This window comes from Pan troglodytes, chromosome 2 (assembly GCF_028858775.2).
Source record: "Pan troglodytes isolate AG18354 chromosome 2, NHGRI_mPanTro3-v2.0_pri, whole genome shotgun sequence".
Classification (NCBI taxonomy): Eukaryota; Metazoa; Chordata; class Mammalia; order Primates; family Hominidae; genus Pan; species Pan troglodytes.
In genome coordinates this window covers 51,264,120-51,289,982 of record NC_086015.1, presented here as the reverse complement: position 1 = coordinate 51,289,982, position 25,863 = coordinate 51,264,120, and the positions used below count along the sequence as shown (strand labels likewise).

General features: G+C 47.7%; 1 protein-coding gene across 38 annotated transcripts in view; it reads left to right on the top strand.

Annotated features, from left to right (window-relative positions):
• The window catches only part of KIF9 (kinesin family member 9), a 53,525-nt gene that overhangs the window by 2,069 nt on the left and 25,593 nt on the right, over nt 1–25,863 (top strand). For 9 of the 38 annotated variants that reach the window (XR_010155180.1, XR_010155175.1, XR_010155181.1 and 6 more), the window contains 9 exons: nt 3,146–3,243; nt 5,027–5,192; nt 6,852–6,958; nt 9,040–9,264; nt 13,239–13,322; nt 13,434–13,526; nt 14,625–14,772; nt 16,152–16,216; nt 21,960–22,037. Coding sequence is in view for 29 of the 38 variants with exons in the window: in XM_016940931.3 (XP_016796420.2) it covers nt 3,146–3,243; nt 5,027–5,192; nt 6,852–6,958; nt 9,040–9,264; nt 13,239–13,322; nt 13,434–13,526; nt 14,625–14,772; nt 16,152–16,216; nt 21,960–22,037 (1,064 nt within the window). In the remaining 9 variants the exon portion in view is untranslated. The remainder of the gene's footprint in view (nt 1–3,145; nt 3,244–5,026; nt 5,193–6,851; nt 6,959–9,039; nt 9,265–13,238; nt 13,323–13,433; nt 13,527–14,624; nt 14,773–16,151; nt 16,217–21,959; nt 22,038–25,863) is intronic. The other 29 variants (XR_010155179.1, XR_001713313.4, XM_016940930.3 and 26 more) reach the window with 10 other exon arrangements.

The window sequence follows — 25,863 nt, the reverse complement described above, 5'->3', positions numbered from 1 at the left end:
TTTAAAATTTTTTGTAGAGACAAGGTCTTGCTGTGTTACCCATGCTGGTTCCTAATTCCTGGCCTCAAGCGATCCTCCCACATTGGCCTCCCAAAGGCTGGGATTACAGGCGTGAGCCACCATGCCCAGCTGAGATTGATGCTCTGAACTGGCCTGTGCTACTCTTGTGCAGGGGCTTCAGGGAGGGAGGCCTGGGCACCTGCTCCTAGAGCTCCCCTGCTTCTTCATGGTCCCTTTCAGAGCATACCCTGGATGGCATCTGAATTTCCCTGGGCAGGAGAATGGGCCCTTGGATGTGAAGAGTGGTTCCCCGGTTCCCCAAGCTTTAGAAATTGAGTGTGAGGCTGAGGTGGGTGGATTGCTTGAACCCAGGAGTTTGAGACCAGCCTGGGCAACATGTTGAAACCCCATCTCTACAAAAATGCAAAACGTTAGCCGGGTATGGTGACACACACCTGTCCTACCACTACTCTGGAGGTTGCTTGAGCCTGGGAGACAGGCTGCAGTGAGCTGAAATCACACCAGTGCACTCCACCCTGAGAGAGAGATCGAGACTCTGTCTGAAATAAATGTCTCAAAAATAATAAATAAATAAAATCTGGAATAACTTTTGTCAGGTAACACCCATTGGACCTCTCTTAGATAATTTTATATAAAATGATCCGCTGAGGCGGGCAGATCACGAGGTCAGGAGATCGAGACCATCCTGGCTAACACGGTGAAACCCCATCTCTACTAAAAATACAGAAAAATTAGCGGGGCTTGGTGGCGGGCGCCTGTAGTCCCAGCTACTTGGGAGGCTGAGGCAGGAGAATGGTGTGAACCTGGGGGGCGGAGCTTGCAGTGAGCTGAGATGGCGCCACTGCGCTCCAACCTGGGTGATAGAGCGAGACTCTGCCTCAAAAAAAATAAAATAAAATAAAATATTACCATTATTTTAATGTACTTTTTAAAAAAGCAAGATAATCTAATTAAAAGTAGTCCCTGTTATACATGAGGGGTTTTTATGGTTAACATCTTAAAAGTTACTTAGATTTTTTGATTTTTTTTTTTTTTTTGAGACTGAGCTTGCTCTGTCACCCAGGCTGGAGTGCAGTGGCATGACATTGGCTCACTGCAACCTCCACACTCCAGATTCAAGCAATTCTCCTGTCTCAGTCTCCTGAGTAGCTGAGATTACAGGCGCTTGCCACTACACCCAGCTAATGTTTGTATTTTTTTTTAGTGGAAACAGGGTTTCGTCATGTTGGCCAGGCTGGTCTTGAACTCCTAACCTCAGGTAATCTGCCATCCTCAGCCTCCCAAAGTGCTGGGATTACAGGCAAGAGCCAACACACTTGGCCCACGTTAGTTTTTTTTTTTTGAGATATGGTCTCACTCTGTCACCTAGGCTGGAGTGCAGTGGTATGATCAAAGCTAACTGCAGCCTCAGCTTCCCCAGGCTCAAGTGATTCTCCCACCTCAGCCTCCTGAGTAGCTGGGACTATAGGCATGCACCACCATGCCTGGTAATTTATTTATTTTATTTATTTATTCATTTATTTATTTTTTGGAGATGGAGTCCCTCTCTGTCGCCCAGGCTGAAGTGCAATGGCGCAATCTCAGCTCACTACACCCTCCACGTCCCAGATTCAAGCGATTCTCCTGCCTCAGCCTTCTGAGTAGCTGGGATTACAGGCGTCTGCCACCACAACTAGCTAATTTTTGTATTTTTAGTAGAGATGGCATTTCACCATGTTGGCCAGGCTGGTCTTGAACTCCTGACCTCAGGTAATCCACCTGCCTCGGCCTCCCAAAGTGCTGGGATTACAGGCCTGAGCCACCGCACCTGGCTACCTGGCTAATTTTTGTATTCTTTGTAGAGATGGGTTTTCGCCATGTTGCCCAGGCTGGTTTCAAACTCCTGGCCTCAAGGGATCTGCCCACCTCGGCCTCCCAAAGTGCTAAGATTATGGTATGAGCCATTGCACCCAGCCAAAAGTTAGTTTTTTTTTAAAGCCAAGCCATGTGCCTGTAGTCTCAGCTACTTGGAAGGTTGAGATGGGAGAATCACTTGAGCTCAGAAGTTAAAGGCTAGCCTAGACAACATAAAGAAACCCTTGTCTCCAAAAATAAAACAATGAAATAAATGTTAATTTTTAAAAAAATATTGAACATCGGCTGGGTATGCCTGTAATCCCAGCACTTTGGAAGTCTAAGATAGGAGGATCACTTGAGGCTAGGAGTTCAAGACCAGCCTAGGCAACATAGTAAGACGCCATCTCTGCAAAAAAAAATGTAAGAAAACTAGCCAGGCACAGTGGTACACACCTGTAGTCCCAGCTACTGGGGAGGCTGAGGCAGGAGGATCACTTAAGCCTGGGAGGTCAAGGCTACATTGAGCCATGATAGCACCACTGCACTCCAACCTGGGTGACAGGGTGAGACTCTGTCTCAAAAAAAAAAAAATGTATGTATATATGTCCTATGTCTTCCTTTATTTATACTACTATATATGTGTATATGCACACGCATACACACACACACACACACTGAAAGAAAATGATGAGAATATAGTTAGGTTTTAGGAGAGCAAGAGGAGGTAGGGGACTGTCTGTGATATTTTTTCTCAATATGGTAATAAGAGAAGAAAGTTTATTATGGACTAAATATACGTCTGGGTCATCTATTTCTGATGTAGTTAGTCTATTGGAGAAGAGGATGCTGTATCTGAAGCAAGATAAGTTAATGAAAAGAAAATTAGTTTTAATGTATTTCATAGTAAGTATTTTAGAAGAAAATATAATAAATGAAGGAAAGCATAAGTGGACTCATCATCTTAGTTGCAGAACATTTCTAGAAATGACATCTAAGATTAGACCACTAAAGGAAGCATTCTTTTTACTTTGTATTTCAGTCTCTCTGGGGTCATTGGTGGAAAATGGCAAAGCAGTCTGTGAAGCAGAAAGTGTGTGTATTTGTTGAGCAGTGTCTTGTGGGTAGAACACTGAAATGCTGAGGGGTGAAAAGGAAAACTGGCTTTCAGGGAGAGAGGGAAAAATGGACTGCTCGTCACTCTTTTCTGATCTTCTTAATGAATGACCCCTCTCCTCTACTTGTTATTTGATAATGACTACTCAAAATTTCATTGTTCCCTTCTTTTTAGCTAGAATGGGTACTAGGAAAAAAGTTCATGCATTTGTCCGTGTCAGACCCACCGATGACTTTGCTCATGAAATGATCAGATACGGAGATGACAAAAGAGTAAGTGCGATGTGTTTGCCTTCACCTGACTGGGCCTCTCTGTCCCACCTTGCTATAGTGTGACCGTATTTCCAAGCAACCTCTGAAGGACCAAGACAGAATTGGACAGGATCCAATGGACTCTAGAGCCCATCAAATCCAAACCACCCCCTCACAACACTGCTAATGAAGAAATTAATAAAATCCCATCTTTAATTGTCTTTTAATAATTTTACCTTTAATAAATTAATGTTTACCTTTACCCTCGTATCTGACACAGAAGAATTGACATTTGTTCACATTCATAAAGCTTTCTAATGATTGATCTGTCATTGTATAATCTCCCATGGGGTGCAGTAAGAATATCTTGAGTTCATTACTGTTTAGCTTATCAAAACAGCTGGAGAAATACTTATCAAGAGAAGTGGAAAGATATATCCGTCCCTATATCCTCACCCTGAGAATGCTTCTGAAGGCTTAGGACAGTGTGAGAGTGTTAGATATTTTCATTCAGCAAACAATTATGGGCCTACTCTGGGCAGCATTGAGACATTCTTCAAAGGAAAAATTCAAGGGCAAACTGCCCAAGCCTCGCAGGTCCTAGCGGTCAGAAAAGAGCTCACATGCAGCCCTATCAAATGTGTCCTGCTGGACATGGTTTTCAGCGAACACAGAAGCACAGAGCATTTAATGTGTGAGTGGACCAAGTCTTTCTTTCTTTCTTTTTTTTTTTTTTTTTTGAGACAGAGTCCCACTCTGTTGCCCAGGCTGGAGTACAGTGGCACGATCTTGGCTCACTGCAACCTCCGCCTCCCAGGTTCAAGCGATCGTCCTGCCTCAGCCCTGCTAGTAGCTGGGATTACAGGCACGTGCCACCATGCCTGGCTAATTTTTGTATTTTTAGTAGAGACGGGGTTTTGCCATGTTGGCCAGGCTGGTCTGGAACTCCTGACCTCGGGTGATCCACCTGCCACGGCCTCCCAAAGTGCTGGGATTACAGGCGTGAGCCACCATGCCCGGCCAAGTCTGTCTTTCTTCATCTTAATTTTTCTCTCTGTAGCCAGGTATAGCTCCTGCATTAGGGCAGTCAGTGTAAGATTTCAGCAAGAGTCTTTACATCGGAAGTTCTCATCAAGAAGATTGGAAGCTACCACTGACCTTACCCAGTATGTCCCTAAGCCAGCTGCTACCACAATGGCTTACTATGAAGGGGCATGCATCTAAAAATCTGCTGATGACACCCTCAATTTACTCTTAATTCCTATGTCTGAGAAGTCCGTAGCCTTCTCTGTGGCTTTCATTTCATCATCACTCACTTTGGCTCATAGCGTGTGTGTGGAAGTAGATGTTCACCATAATGCAGAGCTGAGGGAGGCCTCACTGCCAGCAACCAGAGCAATGAGGCTGGAGCCCAGGCCTCTGTTACCAGGCTCACTATTCCCTCTGGCATAATTCAAGGCCTCCCTATGCTTATGGAATCTATCTAAAACTTGTTTAATAAGAACATGATAAATTTGACCTCATATCATAGGTGGGGAAACAAAGACAGCACCATGTGAACTAGGGTTAGAGGTGCTAAAACTAGGAAGTGCTCCACTCTCCTGATCTTTCCATCTCCCTGCAGGAACTCTCTTCTCCCATCCCAAAGAATTCATCTGGAATATCAGCCCCTACGTGGGAGTCCCCATTCATCCTACAGTTCATTTCCTCTGTTCCCTCCAGATTAGGCCTCAGCTATCAGTGATTTTTTTTATACCCATTTTTGAACAAATAACATTTTTTTTTTCTCACTCTTTTTTCCTAGAGCATTGATATTCACTTAAAAAAAGACATTCGGAGAGGAGTTGTCAATAACCAACAGACAGACTGGTCGTTTAAGTTGGATGGAGTTCTTCACGATGCCTCCCAGGACTTGGTTTATGAGACAGTTGCAAAGGATGTGGTTTCTCAGGCCCTCGATGGCTATAATGGTAACTTAATTAATTAACTGTTGTCTTATGTAAGAACCTGAGGAGTAAGAGATGCAAATATTTTATGGTGAATAAAATAAAAGCTCACTTACTATCCTTTGTATGTTTGTCTGTCTCCATGTTCTTACGTTGCAAAACTTACTGTTTGCTTGTTGACATTGTGGGCATGGCTTGATCCAATGTCCTGGGATTCTACCTTCATAGGAAAATTAAAAGACTGTGGCTCTCTATAGGTCACAGGGGTTCAATTATCCTGTTTCAAATCTCTCAAGTATTAGTTTTGAAGATGCGTCTTTATGACAAATTTGATGGAGTCCAAACATTTGTCTTCCTGCTAGGAGCTATTTTCATGTATTCTACCAACACAATCAATGTACAGTTGATATTCTAGTATAGGATTGTATAAAAGAATATGTCACAGTTTGTAGACTTTGCCATCTGGTGGCTGCTGACTAGGATGTTCCCTGTTTTGCAAGTTTAGGTTTTATATTTAAAAGTGCATTGAGTGTAGATGCTGTAATTTATCCTGAATGTGATACGTAGGTGTGGTCCCCACTGACTTAAGGAGGTTCTCTTTTGGTTTTCATGATGCTCTGATTGTGACCTTGAGGAGGTGAAGACAGAGGAACTAAGGCCCAGGGAGGTGAATAGCCTTGAGCACTGGTGCTGTGGAACCACAAATGGGCTCTGATTTGCAGCTGAAGTGACTCCTTCCTGTTCATTTGTGTTGGGTTAATAGACACCATTTCTGGCTCCAACTCAGGTGCTGAATCAGGATCGCTTGTGTAAAACCTGCTACCAGTCCCAAGAACTACAGTGTCTGTGTGACAAAGGCAAAAAATTTCCACAGCCCAGCATTGCCTGGGCAGATCTGCCATGTAAATGCCCATGGGCAGCCTGTGGGATGGGGTCTGGCTCAGGCTGCCCATGCTAAGGGGAAGAACAGATAGGAGCCGGAGCTCAGGGTGACTGCATGGTTTGTGTCCCGGAGCCTGGTGGTGATGGTAGACCTAAAGGATGTTGAGAAGTGCAATGAAAGTCTTCCCAGGGTGGGCAGTGGACCAGATCAGGGCCTGATCATGGTGGTACATTTCTGGAAGTGACATGGAACCAACTAGGAGCCCTGTTTCATCCTGCAGGAATTTGTAGTCTACAAAGAATTCTCACCCTTGACAGAAAATGCCCTTTCCACTCCATCTCTTCCTGGAGATTTTGAAAGCCCCTCTTTGCCTCTGTGGGGAAGTTGATGCCTCCTGCCAACCCTGAGACCCTGGCAGTTCATAGCTGTGCTAGAGAAGGGCTGGAGTCTAATGCTCCTATCTCCCTCCTCATCTTTTTAGGAAAAGTTCCAGTTCCTCTGTACCCTGAGATTCCCTGTCCTTCTCAGAAGCCCTAGGGCCGGATCATCTCTTGGTGGAGGGAACAGCAGAGCATTGTGGGGACCACAGATTCAGGGCAGATGTCCTTGTTTTGACCACTTTTGTCCCTGTTCCCCTGCCCACCCATCCTCTTCCATGGTGGAATTCCTGATGTTCTTGGCTGCTCCCACTGGCCATCTTCATGCAAAGGGCCCTGGCTGGCACCAGGCATGCTGGGAGAGGGGAGAGTTATCCTTGGAGCTATTTTCCTGGATGTCACCGTGTTTTGAAATGTTTGCAGGCACCATCATGTGTTATGGGCAGACGGGAGCTGGCAAGACATACACCATGATGGGGGCAACTGAGAATTACAAGCACCGGGGGATCCTCCCTCGTGCCGTGCAGCAGGTAGAGAGTGGGCCCAAGGGTGGGATGCCACACAGGTTCCCTCTCTCTGCCATAGATGTTACTGACCCTGGGCCAGCTACTAGAGACAGTGGGGACCAGGCCTCAAAGGAGTTGCAGTGGATACTGGTACTGGAGACAACATACACAGGGCTCTGGAGTCAGTAGAGTCGGGGGCCTCAGGAAACCAGGAGGTTGGGTGTCAGACTCTGAGCCATACCCACACTGAGCCTGTTTCCTCATTTGGGAAGGAGGGAGTCAGGCATGCTAATCAGCCTCTTGCTGCTCCAATGGTCTGTGATCCTGTAATTAAGGATTTGGAGGTCCTAATCATTCTCTTTCCTGGTTTTAATGAGGGGCATACAGACCCTTGCAGAGCTTCCTTACTGGCCTACTCTGGCTTTTTTCACCACCACAGCCCCTGAAAGATCAAAAGCAAGAAGGAGGGCATGACTTGAGCTTTCAGGACTGTGTCAGCCCGGGGGGTCTCAATAGCATAACTGAAGATAAGACAGAAGGGCCTTCCTTTGGGCCCCACTAGCCTGGGTTCTGTAAGGACCCTCTGGTCGGAGGTAGGAGGCAAAAGCTGCCAAGAGGCAGCTTTACAGCCCTGTCCTATAAGAAGTGTTATAGGACAGGATTTTTTGCAGCCCTGTCCTATAAGAAGTGTATACATTCCTCTAGTATGTGAACCATCCATGCTCCTGTTTTTGGAGCAATACCCTTAATATCCCACTGTCAAAGCTTCAGTATCTCAGCATCTTAGACTTTAGTAATCTAGCCCAGTGCCACTAATAGAAATATACTGTAAGTCACATGCAAATTTGAGTTTTCCAGTAACCACATTTAAAAAAGTAAAAATAAACATGAAATTAATTTTAATGATATATTTTATTTAAATATATTTAAAATATTTCCGCATGTAATCAATATAAACTTATTGAGATAGTTTACATTCTTTTTCTCATACTAAGTCTTTGAAATCCAGTACATATTTTATACTTGGGGCACATTTCAGTTTAGGCATAAATATTATCAGAAATGCTTGATCTGTATTTAGATTTCATAAAATGTTGAAAAAGTAGATTTACATACCCAAGTTGTTCCAGACATACTTAAAGTTTACCAATAACTGAATTGCATCAGTTTTTAAATCTAACTGTAATTAAAATTACATAAAATTTAAAATTCAGTTCATTTGTACTAGCCACATTTTAGATACTCAGCAGCCATCTGTAACTTGTGTCTACCATTTTGAACAAAACAGGTCTAAATTCTTAGAGGAAGGCAGGACCTCAGGAATTATCCCTTCCTTGATAAGCACTGGGGAGGGAATTAGGAGTTGAGAAGGCTGAGTTCTGGCTTTACTTCTACCCTTACTAGCTGAGTGACCATAGACAAATTATTTTATTTATTTATTTATTTTTTAGATGGAGTCTCACTGTCACCCAGGCTGGAGTGCAGTGGCGTGATCTCATCTCACTGCAAGCTCTGCGTCCTGGGTTCAAGAGATTCTCCTGCCTCAGCCTCCCGAGTCGCTGGGACTACAGGCGCACGCCACCACGCCCAGCTAATTTGTGTAATTTTAGTAGAGACAGGGTTTCACCATGTTGGCCAGGATGGTCTCGATCTCCTGACCTCATGATCTGCCCACCTCCGCCTTCCAAAGTGCTGGGCTCACAGGTGTGAGCCACCACACCCGGCTGACAAATAATTTTATTTTGTAGTGCCTTCCACAAATACGTATTGCCCCTGCACTGCCTCATTCACAGAGATTTATATGCGGATGGAATTAAATAGATTTGAAAGAGGCATATAAATGATGAGACTCTAAAATAAGAAATCCTCACTCCAGAGTCCTTTCCACTCATTATGCCTCTACTTCGTGAGATGGTTCAAGTGTTAGCCAATCTGATGTCAAGCCTCAAAACACTACAAGATGATGCTAAATATCACCCAATTCCTTTAGGACAATAATTATTCTATACATCTTGATGTTCCCTTCTGAGTTAGGAAGCCCCCCCTTATGCTAGTTGGCTGTTGGAGTTCTGCTCTTGGTGACCGCTGTACAATCTGTCATCTAGGTTTTTAGGATGATCGAAGAACGCCCCACACATGCCATCACTGTGCGTGTTTCCTACTTGGAAATCTATAATGAGAGCCTGTTTGATCTCCTGTCCACTCTGCCCTATGTTGGACCCTCAGTCACACCAATGACCATCGTGGAAAACCCCCAAGGAGTCTTCATTAAGGGCTTGTCAGTTCACCTCACAAGTCAGGAGGAGGATGCATTCAGCCTCCTTTTTGAGGTGAGATAATAAAACCTGAGGGTTCCTTTCCTTCTCTCCCTCCCTGCCACCCTGCTTCTCAGCTTTTCTTTTTCTTTGTTCTTTTTCTTTTTTTTGAGACAGGATCTTGGTTTTTCTCCAAGTCTGGAGTATACTGGCATGAACATGGCTCACTGCAGCCTCGACCTCCTGGGCTCAAGTGATCCTCCTGCCTCAGCCTCCCAAGTAGCTGGGACCACAGGCGCATGCTACCATGCCCACTTAATTTTTTTTTTTTTTTTTGTAGAGACAAGGTCTCGCCATGTTGCCCAGGCTGGTCTTGAACTCCTGGGCTCAAGCAATCTTCCCACCTCGGCCTCTCAAAGTGCAGGGATTACAGGCAAGCTACTGTGTCCAGCTAGTTTTTTACTTACTTTGATTATCAGAATGGAAATTAATATATGCACATTTAGCAAGTTCAGATAGTGCTGAAAAAAATATATAGGAACAAAAAAGAATTTTATTTCCTCTTCCTTTCCTGTTACATAAATAAAAAGAAAAAATGATTCATGCATAATCTGTTTTTTACATAAGGCAACAATAATGTATATTTTAGCTCATTTCCTTCCAGTCTTTTTTCCTGTGCAGCTTTTTCTTTACATAGTTGAAATGATTCTTATGTCCCTTTTTTCAGTTAAATTATGAGCTCTTGTATGGAAAAAAATAAGGCCAGGTACAGTGGGTGATGCCTGTAATCCTAGCACTTTGGGAGGCTGAGGTGGGTGGATCACCTGAGATCAGGAGTTTGAGACCAGCCTGGCCAACATAGTGAAACCCCATCTCTACTAAAAATACAAAAAATAAGCTGGGTGTGGTGGCGGGTGCCTGTAATCCCAGCTACTAGGGAGGCTGAGGCAGGAGAATCACTTGAACCTGGGAGGCACTGGTTGCAGTGAGCCAAGATCGTACCATTGCACTCCAACCTGGGCAACAAGAGCAAAACTCCTTCTCAAAAAAAAAAAAAGAAAAGAAAAAGAAAAATAAGAATTAGCATCCTTACTATACAAAAGCTCTTAGAGCCAGGTGTGGTGGCTCATGCCTGTAATCCCAGCACTTTGAGAGGCTGAGGTGGGTGGATCACCTGAGGTCAGGAGTTCGAGACCAGCTTAGCCAACATGGTGAAACCTCATCTCCACTAACAATACAAAAATTAGGCTGGGCACGGTGGCTCATGCCTGTAATCCCAACACTTTGGGAGGCGGAGGCAGGCGGATCACAAGATCAGGAGATTGAGACCATCCTGGCCGACATGGTGAAACCCCGTCTCTACTACAAATACAAAAATTAGCTGGATGTGGTGGCGCTAACTCCCAACTACTCAGGAGGCTTAGGCAGGAGAATAGCTTGAACCTGGGAGGCGGAGGTTGCAGTGAGCTGAGATTGTGCCACTGCACTCCAGCCTGGCGACAGAGGGAGACTCCATCTCAAAAAAAAAAAAAAAAAAAAATTAGCTGGGAGTGGTGGTGGGCACCTGTAATCCCAGCTGCTCGGGGGGCTGAGGCAGGAGAATTGCTTGAACCCAGGAGGCAGAGGCTGCAGTGAGCTGAGATTGCGCCATTGCACTCCAGCCTGGGCAACAGAGTAAGACTCCATCTCAAAAAAATAAAATAAAGGCTCTTAGAAACCAGTCAAATGCACTGGCACAGTGGCTCACGCCTGTAATTCCAGCACTTTGGGAGGCCAAGGCTGGTGGATCACTTGAGCTCATGAGTTCAAGACCAGCCTGGGCAACACAGTGAAACCCCATCTCTACCAAAAATACAAAAATTAGCCAGGCATGGGGGCGCATGCCTGTGGTCCCAGCTGCTTGGGAGGCAAGGTGGGAGGATCACTTGAGCCCAGCAGGTAGAGGTTTCAGTAAGCTGAGATCATGCCACTGCACTCCAACCTGGGTAATAGAGCAACACTCTGTATCAAAAACAAGAAAAGAAATCAGTCAAGTGTATGTTATTCTTTTAGAAGTCATATAGGCTAGGAACTCTTTATTTTTTTATGCAAGTTCTCGCTATGTTGCCCAGGCAATGGGCACATGTGCAATGGCTATTCACAGGCATGATCATAGTGCCTTCTCACAACATAGCAACTTACTTCCTCAACGTCAATAGCAGGATCTTTTTTAAAGGGCCAGAAAGACAAGGCAAGGCCAGGCGCGGTGTCTCACACCTGTAATCCCAGAGCTTTGGGAGGCCGGGGCAGGTGGATCACTGGAAGTCAGGAGTTTGAGACCAGCCTGGCCAACATGGTGAAACCCCCTCTCTATTAAAAATACAAAAAAAGAAAGACAAGGCAAGAGGGTACTTCAGAAGGGGGACTGAAGAGTAAAGGTGAATGACCTGCTGTGGTGGCTCATGCCTGTAATCCCAGCACTTTGGGAGGCTAAGGCAGGAGGATTGCTTGAGCTCAGGAGTTTAAGACCAGCCTGAGCAACATGGCGAAACCCTGTCTCTACAAAAAAATATAAAAAATTAGCCTGGCATGGTGGCCTGTACCTGTGATTTTAGCTACCTGGGAGGCTGAGGTAGGAGGATCACTTGAGCCCGGGAGGCAGAGGTTGCAGTGAGCCAACATCACGCCACTGCACTTCAGCCTGGGCAACAGAGTGAGAATGATCTCAAAAAAAAAAAAAAAAAAAGAAGAAGAAAAATGAAGTGACCCCTTATATTCTTGGTGAGTGTCACTGGATTTGTAGAACAGGCCTGACCATAGACTATATAGCCTCACTACTATAAGCTATAGAGGTATGGCCACAGGAGTCTGCTAGGCTTGCTCCACAGCCTCAGGCCTTCCCTCTTCAGCGGGTGCTCTCCTCTCCCCAGGGGGGGCTGTCCCCCACCCTCACTTTGGGGCTTGTTCATAGCACTTCTTATCAGCATTTAAGGAGACATCAGTCTATCCCTCAAGGACCTTTTTCTCCAAGAACAGCCATTTCCACCACACCACCACCCTGTCTCTACAAAAAATTCCTTTTTAAGTATATTCTGGTCATAAGGCCTCCTCCTGTAAATTAGAGGTAAGGGCCTACTGTCCCTTTAAAAATACAAATTACTAGGTCAGGCACAGTGGCTCATGCCTGTAATCCCAGCACTGTAGCAGGCCGAGGCGGGCAGATCTCTTGAACTCATAAGTTCCAGACCAGCCTGGGCACATGGTGAAACCCTGTCTCTACAAAAAATACAAAAATTAGCCAGGTGTGGTAGTGCACGCTTGTAGTCCCAGCTACTCAGGAAGCCGAGGTGGGAGGATGGCTTGGGCCCGGGAGGCAGAGGTTATAGTGAGCCGAGATCGTGCCACCACACTCTAGTATGGGTGACAGACTGAGATGCTCTCTCAAAAAAAAAAAAAAAAGGAGAACACAAAATAAATAAAAACATAAATTATTATTTTTTATAGTAATACATGCTCACTAAAAAAACCCCACAAAACTGTATAAAAAAGAAAAAATAACCTATAAACCCCAACCCAGAAGCAACTATTATTAACATCTTATTAGCAGAATTCTGCTTCTTTCTTCTATGAATGCTTTTGCATTTCTTAGATTATGCTATAATATGATTTTGGATTCTACATTTCTCTCTGTTATTAAAAACTATGTGTCAGCATTTTCCTGGCTGCCCAATATCCCACTGTATACATAGATCATTCCCAAATTGTTGGACATGCAGGTTGATTCTGATTCAATATTCATAAACATTTTTAAGGCTCTTGATTTTTATTGTCACTTTGCTTTCCAGAAAGCTATACCAATTCACACTTCCCCAGCGGCGGGTGAAAATGTAGATGTGGACTCCAATTTGACTCCCTTTCTATTAGTTTATAAAAGAGGTTTGCCTGGAAGGCCCAGCTGATCACAGTGATATGAGACCACTTGTGTAGCTATTGGTATAATTGAAAAATGACCCAAGTGCCTTGTCGTTTTAGTTTTTCGAAATGTTGCCTATGATTCCCTTCCTCTTCAGGGTGAGACCAACAGGATTATAGCCTCCCACACTATGAACAAAAACTCTTCCAGATCACACTGCATTTTCACCATCTACATAGAGGTAGGTGCAAGCTCTTTGATCAGCCCAGGCGGGGCAGTCAATTCCCACGGGGCCTGCTCAGTTAGAAACTTCTCCCTGTGACAGTCTAACTTCTGCTTGGATGTTTTGTAGGCCCATTCCCGGACCTTATCAGAGGAAAAGTACATCACTTCCAAAATTAACTTGGTGGATCTGGCAGGCTCAGAGAGGCTGGGGAAGTCTGGGGTAAGTGATGGGGGCTGGAGGTTGCTACTCAATAAGCCACAAGCCCTTTTTCTGGCACAGTGCCTGCACATCTGGTCCATGACTCATTGGATATTTGTGAACACAGTCCTGAGCTAGGTGAAGTGGGACATGTGGGCTTGCTGGAGGGACAGGATTTGCAAAAAGGGAACGGCTATTACCTGGGGGCGGTTCCTACCTCAGAGGATTTTTGTAAACATTAAATGAGACAGTGCCCTCTACATTCTTAGCAAAGTGCCTGGCACTCAGTGCTCAGTAAATATTCCTTGCTGGTATAGCATTTCTCTGTGTGTGTTTTTGTTGTTGTTGTTTTGAGACACAGTCTCGCCGTGTCTCCCAGGCTGGGGTACAGTAGCACAAATACAGTTCACTGCAGCCTTGACCTCCCGGGCTCAAGTGATCATCCCACTTCAGTGTCTCAAGTATCTGGGACCACAGGTATGCATCACCATGACCAGCTAATTTTTAAATTTTTTTGTAGAGACGGAGTCTCGCTATGTTGCCAAGGCTGAACTTGAACTCCTGGGCTCAAGCGATCCTCCTGCTTTGGCCTCCCAAAGTGCTGGGATTACAAGTGTGAGCCACCACACCTGGCTTCTTTGTGAATGAATATGAGTATTCATATGAGTATTTGCATGAGTATTTCAAATAAATATTTGTATGAGTGTATTAGCAGAAGTATTAACAAGAGTATTCAGATGAGCATTTGTATGTGCATTCATGAGTGTTTGTGTGAATATTCACAGGATTCTTTGCTCAAATATCTAGACAAGTATTTCAGTACATATTCATATTAGTGTGAATCTTTGAGTGAATGTCCATATGAATATTCATGTAAGCATTCACATTCGCATGAGTATTCACGTGAGTGTTCACATGAATATTTCCGAGTTTTGGTATTATCATTATTAGCCCAAGATGGAATACAATCGCATGACATTGAAAGAAGACCCTGGTTCTGGGAAGGAGGCGCTGACCTGACCACAGACTTATAGCATTTCTCCAGACCAGGAAGACTGCTATTCTTAGTGGGGCAGCTGCTTTATTCCATCCAAAGTGGAACTGACCTTTGCTTTGTAGTCTAAGGGCCAAGTCCTGAAGGAAGCCACCTACATCAACAAATCACTCTCATTCCTGGAGCAGGCCATCATTGCCCTTGGGGACCAGAAGCGGGACCACATCCCCTTTCGGCAGTGCAAGCTCACCCACGCTCTGAAGGACTCGTTAGGTGAGGGGGTACAGTTGCTGCCCAGGGAGGAGGGTCTGTGTCTTTGGGGAGGGACAGGTTTGGCACATCTGCCACTGGTGACGATAGAATTGCTCCCTCCTGGTGGCATGGATTCACCTGCAGCACATTCACAGTGACTTCAGACACCTGGAAAGGCAGAATCAAGCACTGTGCCCAGAACACACTATGCTATTCACTCCTCAGAACCTTCCTTAGGCTTTTTACCTGTGCTAGGAATACCTTCTCTTTTCCCCTTGTCCTGAGGAGACAGCTGGCAGAATCCTTCACAGCCTGAAGACCTGGGGCGAGGGCCTCTCTCCCATGGTGTCTTCCCTTCCCCTGCAGCCTCCTGTACAGAGCAGCGGGGGCTTTGTCTTATCATCCCCATAGCCCTAGGCCTTTGTGTTGAGCCTGACAACACAGTCACTAGTGTCTGATTGTTAACTGAGTGCCACCCTGAGCAAAGCTCCAACTCATACCTCCCTCTCCTGTCCCTGCCCCTCCCTGCCCTGTATCATCTCTCCTCTGCTGTTTTCTCCTGGATCCTCTTTTAGGTACATGTGGTGGCCTCTCTTTCTCTCTTCCCCTTACCTCCCAGCCTCACAGATGTGTGTGTCCTCTCTGACCCTGTCTCAGTTCAGGCTGCTATAAGAAAATACCATAAACTAAGTGGCTTAAACAATAGGCATTTATTTCACATAGTTCTGGAGACTGGAAGGTTCAAGATTCAAGTGCCAGCAGATTCAATGCCTAGTGAGGGCCCTCCTCCTGGCTTGCAGATGGCCACCTTCTCGCGTATCCTCACACAGAAAGAAAGAGAGGGTTCTGGTCTCTTTCCTTATAAGGACACTAACCCCATCATGGGGGCCCCACCCTCTGACTTCAACTAAACCAAATTACCTCCCCCTCCCCAAGTCCTCCATCCAGATGCCATCACGTCGGGGTTACAACTTCAACATATGAATTTTATAAGGACAAAAACATTCAGTCTTGACCAGGTGTGGTGGCTCACACCTGTAATCCCAGCATTTTGGGAGGCTGAGGCAGGAGGATCGCTTGAGGCCAGGAGTTCAAGACCAGCCTGGGCAACATAGCAAGACCTCATCTCTACTAAAAACAAAAAAAATTAGCCAGGTGTGGTAGTGTGCACCTGTGGTGCCAGCTACTTGGGAGGCTGAGGCAAGAGGATCACTTGAGCCCAGGAGACTGAGGCTGCAGTGAGCTGTGATTGTGTCACTGCACTACAGCCTGGGTGACATAGTGAGACCCTGTTTCAAAAAAACAAATAAAAAGCATTCAGTATATAACAGACCCCATCAACTCCTTTGGAGCAGAAAAAACACATGGTTCATAGCCCTTCTGTGTCTTGCTTTCCGCAGGGGGAAACTGCAATATGGTCCTCGTGACAAACATCTATGGAGAAGCTGCCCAGTTAGAAGAAACGGTATGTAAAGACAGTCAGTGAAACCAGGCTGGAATCCCCCTTCATGGGTGCCAGGGCAGGGTAAGGCTCCAGGCTGGCTACCCTGGCACAGTGGCCATAGACATTGTCAAGAGTGGAAGGATCCAGGGGTGAGTCTGAGCCACAGTTGCTGAGGGGGCCCAGAGCTAGGATCCACACACCAAGCACTAAGCTGTGCGGAGGAAAAGGGCCAGCCAGCAGGCAGGCTCAGCATGGGAGACTGTGTGAGGAGGGAGGCTGAGAGCCAGCTTTGTGAAGACAAGGACCACGTTTCCTGGGGTGCTGCTCCTGGAATTGGGATCAAGAAGGATCGTTGGTGACTTGTTCTTTATAATCACACATGTTTAAACATCTTGAAAACCCCACAGGGTTCCAGGCTGTGGTTATAAGGCCAGTATGAGCAGATGGTATTAAGCACCTGCCATGTGCACCATGGTAAGCAGGAGTAACCTGGTAGAAATTAGTCTTAAATGCCCTTGGGCCTCAGCATCCTCAACCCAGAAAGAGAGAGAAGCCATGGTCCTAAGTAACAGGAGGCCCAGAGGGAGGAGACCTTCAGAGGAGGCCAGGATGGGGGTGATGGGGAACTTTTCCTGAAGCTGGAGTAGGGAAAGATGGGCACAGAGCTGGCTGGGGTTAAAGGATGGGCGGTAGGATAAGCAGAGGTATTCCTGGCAGAGGTAATAGTGGGACTGAAGATGTGACCCACACCAGGAACATCTATCTACTGCGGGGGGTGGGGGCTCTCAGCAAGAAGAAGAAAAGAAATCACAGGGGCTGAATCGGCTCTGGTGGCCTGGCCGAGGCCTTGGCTGTTTTCCTGCAGGTGGCTGGAGCTGTCACAGGGTTTGAGTAGGGGAGGGCTGTGGCCAGAGGTGGGATTAGTCAGGGAGATTATCCAAGTGGCAGGACACAGGTGGCCTGGGGAAGGGAGAAGCTTGTGAGAATTAGAGGCAGGAATAAAGGTCTAGCCCAGTGACACAGGTGAGTCCACACAGCTGAGCACCTCCAGCTTGGGGCTTTCCCAACCTTCCTCTGAAGTGCCACCCATCATAAATAAGACAGATTAGGGGCCGGGCGTGGTGGTTCACGCCTGTAATCCCAGCACTTTGGGAGGCTGAAGCGGGTGGATCACCTGAGGTCAGGAGTTCAAGACCAGCCTGACCAACATAGTGAAACCCTATCTACTAAAAATACAAAAATTAGCTAGGCATGGTGGTGCATGCCTGTGGTCCCAGCTACTCGGGAGGCTGAGACAGGAGAATCACTTGAACCTGGGAGGCAGAGGTTGTAGTGAGCTGAGATTGCACCACTGCACTCCAGCCTGGGTGACAGAGTGAGATGTCTCAAAAAAACAAAACAAAAAAACCCCACAAAAGACAGATTAGGAAAGCTATCATTAGACATTTTACTTTTCAAGTGTGGATGTTTAAGGCAAGCTTCAGTCACCTGGAGAATCTACTTAGGAGAAACAGATTATTTCCAAAGATGCTTCAGGGCAAGACATGCCTGCAGGGTCTCGCAGCTGTGTGCATTAGGGACTGTCCCAGCTTCCAAGAAGAGTGCTCCTGTCGTACATCCAGCACCCTGGGACTTGGGAGGCAGGGGAGGAGAGCTCCAGCTGACGTGCAGGCAGCATCCCCAGAGGAAGGCTTCTGGAACTTCTTGGTCTCATGGCATAAAATGCATGGTTGAGGCCAGGTGTAATGGCTCATGCCTGTAATCCGAGCACTTTGGGAGGCTGAGGTGGGCAGATCACTCCTTGAGGTAAGGAGTTTGAGACCAGCCTGGCCAACATGGTGAAACGCTGTCTCTAGTAAAAACATAAAAATTAGCAGGGTGTGGTGGCGGGCGCCTGTAATCCCAGCTACTTGGGAGGCTACGACAGGAGAACCCTGGAGGCAGAGGTTGTAGTGAGCGGAGATTGGGCCACTGAACTCCAACCTGGGTGACAGAGCAAGACTCCATCTCAAAAGAAAAGAAAAAAAAAAACAAAAAAACCCCGCATGGTTGAACCCAAGAAGAGCCATAAGAAATGGGCCTCCTGGCTGCCTTGTTAACAAAGATGCCCTCCAAGACAGTAGAAGCTCCCTGTCTCCCTTTATCCCCACCTCCTGTGATGGTTACAGCTCAGGAAACAACTCCTGGTACCCGCAGTCTCCGGGGGCTTGTGCCCATATACCACTTGGGTTCTCTGCCCAGGACGGAACCCAGAGCTCAGAGGAGCTGTTGGAGGGGTCTCAGGGGTTTGGGACAAAGGTATATTGGGGGTATGGAAGCTAATGATTGTCTCTTCCAAATGTGTTGAAACTTTAAAACTATTCTCATCGTGGATTGTATTGCTTTATGCAGTGACACTGTACATGTGTGCTGAGTAACCACAGGGATGGGACATGGCCATACTTGCGGCTGTACTTGGAGTAGGAGAGTCTGACTTGGCCCTGCACAGAAGCAACACCACCTGTAATGACAGAGACGTCTTCTTGAGGGCTCGCTGTGAGCCAGCTCTGTACAGAGCGCATATACACCTTATCAAGGCAGCTCTCCCTTCACCTTACAGAGAAGTTGTGAGATCTGTCAGTGGTCATGCAGGGGGTCAGTGGCTGAGCTCTGAGCCACCAGAGTAGACTGCCCAAGGAAGAGCCCTTTCAGTCTTTCCTCTGGCCCACTTAGGGGCCAGCCACTCCTAGACTGCTTCCTCATTTCAGGATCATTCATTGAGATATGAGACAGCCCAGCATGGCCTGAGGCAAGAATCTCTGGGCCTGCCTCCTGAGACCCCTGGCTGTTCGTCACTGCCAAGGAGGAGCTCTCCACCCCTCAGCTAACATCCAAGCAATGAGGCATGGCATCTGGGCCTGCTCCCATAGCTGCCTCATAGGCCTCCAGCCATAATTATCCTTGGCTGGCTCCCCCTCCAGAGAGACTCTGCTGGGACCCCCCAGGCATCACTCTTAGTGTCCCGGGGACCCCAGAGTCCATTTTGGAGCATGCTTCTATGCAGAGATTTATCTTTCCTAGTGGTCTCATTTTACCTATTTTGCAAATAATCTCTATTCACAAGCAATGGGCCAAAGACACAGAGGCCAGTCAGCACACACACACATTTTAGACCTCTGCTGAGTTGAATTTTTGGCCTTGTTACTGAGTAGCAAAGGCTAACGAGCATTCCAATGCTTCCCTCCTTTCAGGTTCAACATTTACCAAACACCTACCACTTGCTGGCCTTACCTGAGAAACTGATTCCCCAGGCCCATGATTCCTCAAGGCCTTTCTCAGTTCCACTGCCGGTACCACTGAGCCTCCTCCCAGAGCACCCTGTCATTGTCTCAGTCCACCTGAGATGCTGACCTGGCTCTCGCCTCCCTCACACTTGGGGCGTACTGTCCCTCCATCAGGATGCACTTATCCCTTCCCCATCACCTGGCAAACTACTCCTCTGGCCCCTCCCAGGCCCCACCCAGGCACTAGGATGGGTTTCCTATTGGTCCTGCTCCCAGCTGTGAAGAGCACAGACTTGGGAGCTGGAGTGCCTGAGTTGAATTCCTGTGTGGCCACAGACCAGCTCTGTGGCCATGGGTGGGTGCCTTGACCTCCCTGTTTTTCAGTGTCCTCGTCTATAAAACTGGGTTGATGATACGTCTACCTTATAGGAAGTTGCGAGGATTAAATGAGCAACCACACTTCTACACTTAGAACAGAGCCTGGCCACAGCAAGCGCTGTGGAAGGGTTGGCCCTATCATAACTTGGCATGAGCTTACCTACCCATTATCTGCCCCTTCTCTCACAGAATGAAGGGCTGAGCAAGCTGAGGCCACTCTGGGAGGTCCAGGCCCCAGATGTTGGATGCAGGGTTAGACACGATAGCGATAATCCTTGCTGAAGGGAGGCTGAGAGAGCCCAGTACGCCTCCTGTCCTGACATGGCCTCGTGGCTTGGCAGCAGAGAGGTCCCTGAGGGAAGTGTATACAGGGGACAAGACTGGTAGGAGCCCATCTCTGTGCTGGCAGTGAAGCCTTTCAGCTCAAACCTGTGGAGACTCCCTGTGGATGGTGGGGAGGACACTTGGCTGAGGCTGGTGGGCAGAGTCCAGGCTTCATTAACAGATCGGTCACGCCCCAGAGCAGCCTTTCTTAGCATGTGTGGCTAGAGGCCCCTGCCTCCAAATGCAGCAGAACTACCCATTCCCACCCAGACTGCTGAGTCTATTCATCAGGGGGCCTGAGCATCTGCCCTCCCAGGAATGGCTCAGGGGGGTCTTCACAGGGTAAAGTTTGAGCAGACGCTGCTCAGGGGCTAGACCTGCACTGGCCACTATGGCAGCCACTGGCCACATGTAGCTATGGAGCACTCAGATGTGGCTGGTCCTGACTGACATATAATGCAAGTGTAAAATGCACACCAGATTTCAAAGACCCAGCACCAAAAAAGAAGGTGTATTAGTCCATTCTCACACCTGAGACTGGGTACTTTATAAAGAAAAGAGGTTTAATTGGCTCATGGTTCCACAGGCTGTACAGGAAGCATGGCAGCATCTGCTTTGGGGGCGGCCTCAGGGAGCTTTTACTTATGGTGGAAGGCAAAGCGGGAGAAGACGTCTTACATGGCAGGAGCAGGAGGAAGAAAGTGAGGGGCAGGGAGGTGCCATACGTTTAAATGACCAGATCTCATAAGAACTCACTCACTACCATGAGAACAGCACCAAAGGGGAAGTCCATCCAATCACCTCCCACCAGGCCCCACCTCCAGCATTGGGGATTATATTTCAACATGAGATTTGGGTGGGGACAGAGATCCAAACCATGTCAGATGGTAAAATATCTCAATAATTTAAAAATGTTGATTACATGTTGAAATTATAACATTTTGGGGCCAGGTTCAGTGGCTCACACCTGTAGCCCCAGCTACTTAGGAGGCTGAGGTGGGAGGATTGCCTGAACCCAGAAGGTAGAGGCTGCAGTGAGCTATAACTGTACCACTGCACTCCAACCTGGATGACAGAGCAAGACCCTGTCTTAAAAGAACAAAACAAAACAAACAAAACCCCACAAACAAACCATAATATTTTTGATATCTTGGGTTAAAATTTAAATAAAACATATTAAAATTATTTTTACCTGCTTCTTTTTAGCTTTTCTTACATGGTTACTAGAAAATATAACATTACACGTATGGCTTACATTTGTAGTTTGCATTGTATCTCTGTTGGACATGGCTGATCGAGACCCTGAAAACTGCGTGAAGGAGGGGGAACACTGTGGTTTGTGGAAGGGGCAGAGACGTTTCATGTGAAGGAAAACCAGGAGGGCTTCAGGAAGGAAGCTGATTTTCAGCTGAGCCTTGGAGAGAGAGTGGAACGCAGGAAGGCAGACAGCATAGGGGGACAGAAAAGGGTACTCCAGGCAGGGGGTCACCTGAGCAGAGGCCTAGAGATAGAAAGTGGTCAGGTTTGGATGAAGAAATAGACCAGTGCGCATCCTCACAGTCTACATGACGAGGACCAGGCTGCTGGATGTGCCCTCTGTCACCTTCCTGCTCTTCTCATGGGGACCTCATACCCAAGAACTCTTTTGACCAATGTCCTCCGGGGGAAGGGAACCAACATGGGTTGACAAGGGAGCTTAAGGAGCCAGGAAGGGGCAGGCAAGGTCTCTGAGAAGGCCGGTCTCTTGGGGTCTCACTTCAGTGGCGAGCCATCTAATGTCTACCTGCTCTGTTTTGCAGCTATCTTCACTGAGATTTGCCAGCAGGATGAAGCTAGTCACCACTGAGCCTGCCATCAATGAAAAGTATGATGCTGAGGTACAGCAGGGGTTGTGGACAGGTGTCCCACTGTGGGGAAAGTGTATGGGTTTGCTACTTGGGTCACACAAGCGAGCCTTCCCTTCCTGCCTCAACCAAAGATCCCCATGCAGCCCTGGGTCAGCCCCTTTCCACTCCTGGACTGGCCAGAGTCTTCAGAGTCCCTGGAGACCCTTAGGGGCTGTCATGGGGTAAAAGGGCTAGGTCAGGCCACCAACAAGTTCACATGTGAGGCCTAAAGAACTTATTAGAAATGGGATAGAAGCCGACCTTAAGATGAAGAAAAATTTTTTTTTTGCCAGTCAATAATTTTTTTTAATTAATTAATTTATTTTTTTATTGATCATTCTTGGGTGTTTCTCACAGAGGGGGATTTGGCAGGGTCATAGGACCATAGTGGAGGGAAGGTCAGCAGATAAACAAGTGAACAAAGGTCTCTGGTTTTCCTAGGCAGAGGACCCTGCGGCCTTCCGCAGTGTTTGTGTCTCTGGGTACTTGAGATTAGGGAGTGGTGATGACTCTTAACGAGCATGCTGCCTTGAAGCATCTGTTTAACAAAGCACATCTTGCACCGCCCTTAATCCATTTAACCCTGAGTGGACACAGCACATGTTTCAGAGAGCACAGGGTTGGGGGCAAGGTCACAGATCAACAGGATCCCAAGGCAGAAGAACTTTTCTTAGCACAGAACAAAATGAAAAGTCTCCCATGTCTACCTCCTTCTACACAGACACGGCAACCATCCGACTTCTCAATCCTTTCCCCACCCTTCCCCCCTTTCTACTCCACAAAACCGCCACTGTCATCATGGCCCGTTCCCAATGAACCGCTGGGCACACCTCCCAGACGGGGTGGTGGCTGGGCAGAGGGGCTCCTCACTTCCCAGCAGGGGCGGCCGGGCAGAGGCGCCCCTCCCCTCCCGGACGGGGCGGCTGGCCGGGTGGGGGGCTGACCCCCCCACCTCCCTCCCGGACGGGGCGGCTGGCCAGGCGGGGGGCTGACCCCCCCACCTCCCTCCCGGACGGGGCGGCTGGCCTGGCGGGGGCTGACCCCCCCACCTCCCTCCCGGACGGGGCGGCTGGCCTGGCGGGGGCTGACCCCCACCTCCCTCCCGGACGGGGTGGCTGCCGGGCGGAGACGCTCCTCACTTCCCAGATGGGGTGGCTGCGGGGCGGAGGGTCTCCTCACTTCTCAGACGGGGCGGTTGCCGGGCAGAGGGTCTCCTCACTTCTCAGACGGGGCGGCCGGGCAGAGACGCTCCTCACTTCCTAGATGGGATGGCGGCCGGGCAGAGACGCTCCTCACTTTCCAGACTGGGCAGCCAGGCAGAGGGGCTCCTCACATCCCAGACGATGGGCGGCCACGCAGAGACGCTCCTCACTTCCCAGACGGGGTGGCGGCCAAGCAGAGGCTGCAATCTCGGCCTTTTGGGAGGCCAAGGCAGGCGGCTGGGAGGTGGAGGTTGTAGCGAGCCGAGATCACGCCACTGCACTCCAGCCTGGGCACCATTGAGCACTGAGTGAACGAGACTCCGTCTGCAATCCCGGCACCTCGGGAGGCCGAGGCTGGCGGATCACTCGCGGTTAGGAGCTGGAGACCAGCCCGGCCAACACAGCGAAACCCCGTCTCCACCAAAAAAATACGAAAACCAGTCAGGTGTGGTGGCGCGCACCCGCAATCTCAGGCACTCGGCAGGCTGAGGCAGGAGAATCAGGCAGGGAGGTTGCAGTGAGCCGAGATGGCAGCAGTACCGTCCAGCTTCGGCTCGGCATCAGAGGGAGACCGTGGAAAGAGAGGGAGAGGGAGACCGTGGGGAGAGGGAGACCGTGGGGAGAGGGAGAGGGAGAGGGAGAGCAAAGAAAATTTTTTAAAAAGAAAGAAAAGAAAAAGGGCATCTTCAGGTTCTACCCTAGACTGGCAGAATCAGAAACTCTGGGAATGGATCTAGTGACCTGTAGTTCAACATCAGTCAGGTGATTCTGATGCCTTGTCACATTTGAGAACCGCTGCTCTAAGCTCCACTCCCTCCCCAGTCTCCAAACCATGGGTTAGTTCTACAAACTCTGGGTGCTCTAGGCTTCTACATGAGATTTCCTTAGAGCTAAGGGCTAAAGTGTGGACCATCTTTCAGAATCACCTCGCTATGTCACTACAGAATCTCTTTCCTCCCAGTAAACAGCTGGCCAATCAGAGGGAGTGCTCAGCATCACCATTAACAAGGGAAATACAAATTAAAACCTCGTTGGAATTCTACCCTTAAATTGGCAAAAACTAGAATGTTTTTGACAACACAAAATGATGATGAGAATGTGGAGAAATGGAAACTCTTGTCCACTTCTGGTCAAAGTGTAATTGATACAACCACTTTGGGGAGCATTCTGGCACCATCTGGTGTAGTAAAAACACATTTATTGTTAATTTGGCTTTCCTCTAAGATGCTCATGGAATCATAGCTCATGGAGAAAGGAGCATTTGTAAGCCCTAAGCTCGACAAACCAGTTATACTTTTCAGATTCTAAATCCTGAAGGAAAATGACAGTCCCTGTGGCTCTGTAGAACTAACCCATGGTTTGGAGACTGGGGAGGGAGTGGAGCTTAGAGCAGCGGTTCTCAAATGTGACAAGGCATCACAGTCACCTGACTGATGTTGAACCACAGGTCACTAGATCCATTCCCAGAGTTTCTGATTCTGCTGGTCTAGGGTGGGGCCTGAAGATGCCCTTTTTTTTCTTTCTTTTTTAAAAATTTCATCTTAAGGTCGGCTTCTATCCCATTTCTAATAAGTTCTTTAGGCCCTTTTATGACACTGAGGCCTCCTCTCTTGAGGTCACACTTGAGAACCACTGGCATCCTAGTTAAGGCCATGGTGACTGGATTGGGCTCTCCTGGGTTTAGCACCCTGCTCTTTCCTCCATTAGCTGTATATAGCCTTAGCAAAATACCTACACTTTTTTGTGTGTGTGTGAGACAATCTCCCTATGTCACCCAGGCTGGAGTGTAGTGGCACGATCTCTGCTCACTGCAACCTCTACCTCCCAGGTTCAAGCCATTCTTCTGCCTCAGCCTCCCAAGTAGCTGGGATTACAGGCACATGCTACCATGCCCAGCTAATTTTTGTTTTTTGAGATGGAGTCTCACCCAGGCTGGAGTGCAGTGGTGCGATCTCAGCTCACTGCAACCTCTCCCTCCCAGGCTCAAGCTATTCTCTTGCCTCAGCCTCCCAAGTAGCTGGGACTACAGGCGCACACCATCACACCCAGCTGATTTTTGTATTTTTAGTAGAGACAGGGTTTCACCATGTTGGCCAGGCTGGTCTCGAACTCCTGACCTCAGGTGATCTGCCCGCCTTGGCCTCCCAGAGTGCTGGCATTACAGGAGTGAGCCACCACACCTGGCCAAAATACCTACACTTTCTAAGGCTCAGTTTCTTCATTTGTAAGTTGGGTAGATAACACAATCCATGCTCAAAGAGATCTTGTGAAGAATGAGATAATGTGTAGAAACCTCTTAGCATAGTGCTGTCGTGGGGTAAATGTTCAATAAATGTTGTTTAGCACTCCTCTCCCTTCTACAGAGCAGCAGTATTGCTTCTAGGTATATATAGTCTAGAGACATTCTCACATGTGTGAGAGACTACAGGTCACTATTAAAACAAGCACTGTGAGCACCATTCTTCTATAGAGTCTATAAGTCTCTTTATAGACTTATTGTAATAAGGATTAAATAGTGACTCTTTATAGTACTTACTATAATAGCAAAAAATTAGAAACATAATATCCTTTAACAGGGGAGTAGCTAAGTGAGTTGTGGGATGAGGGAGCCAGAG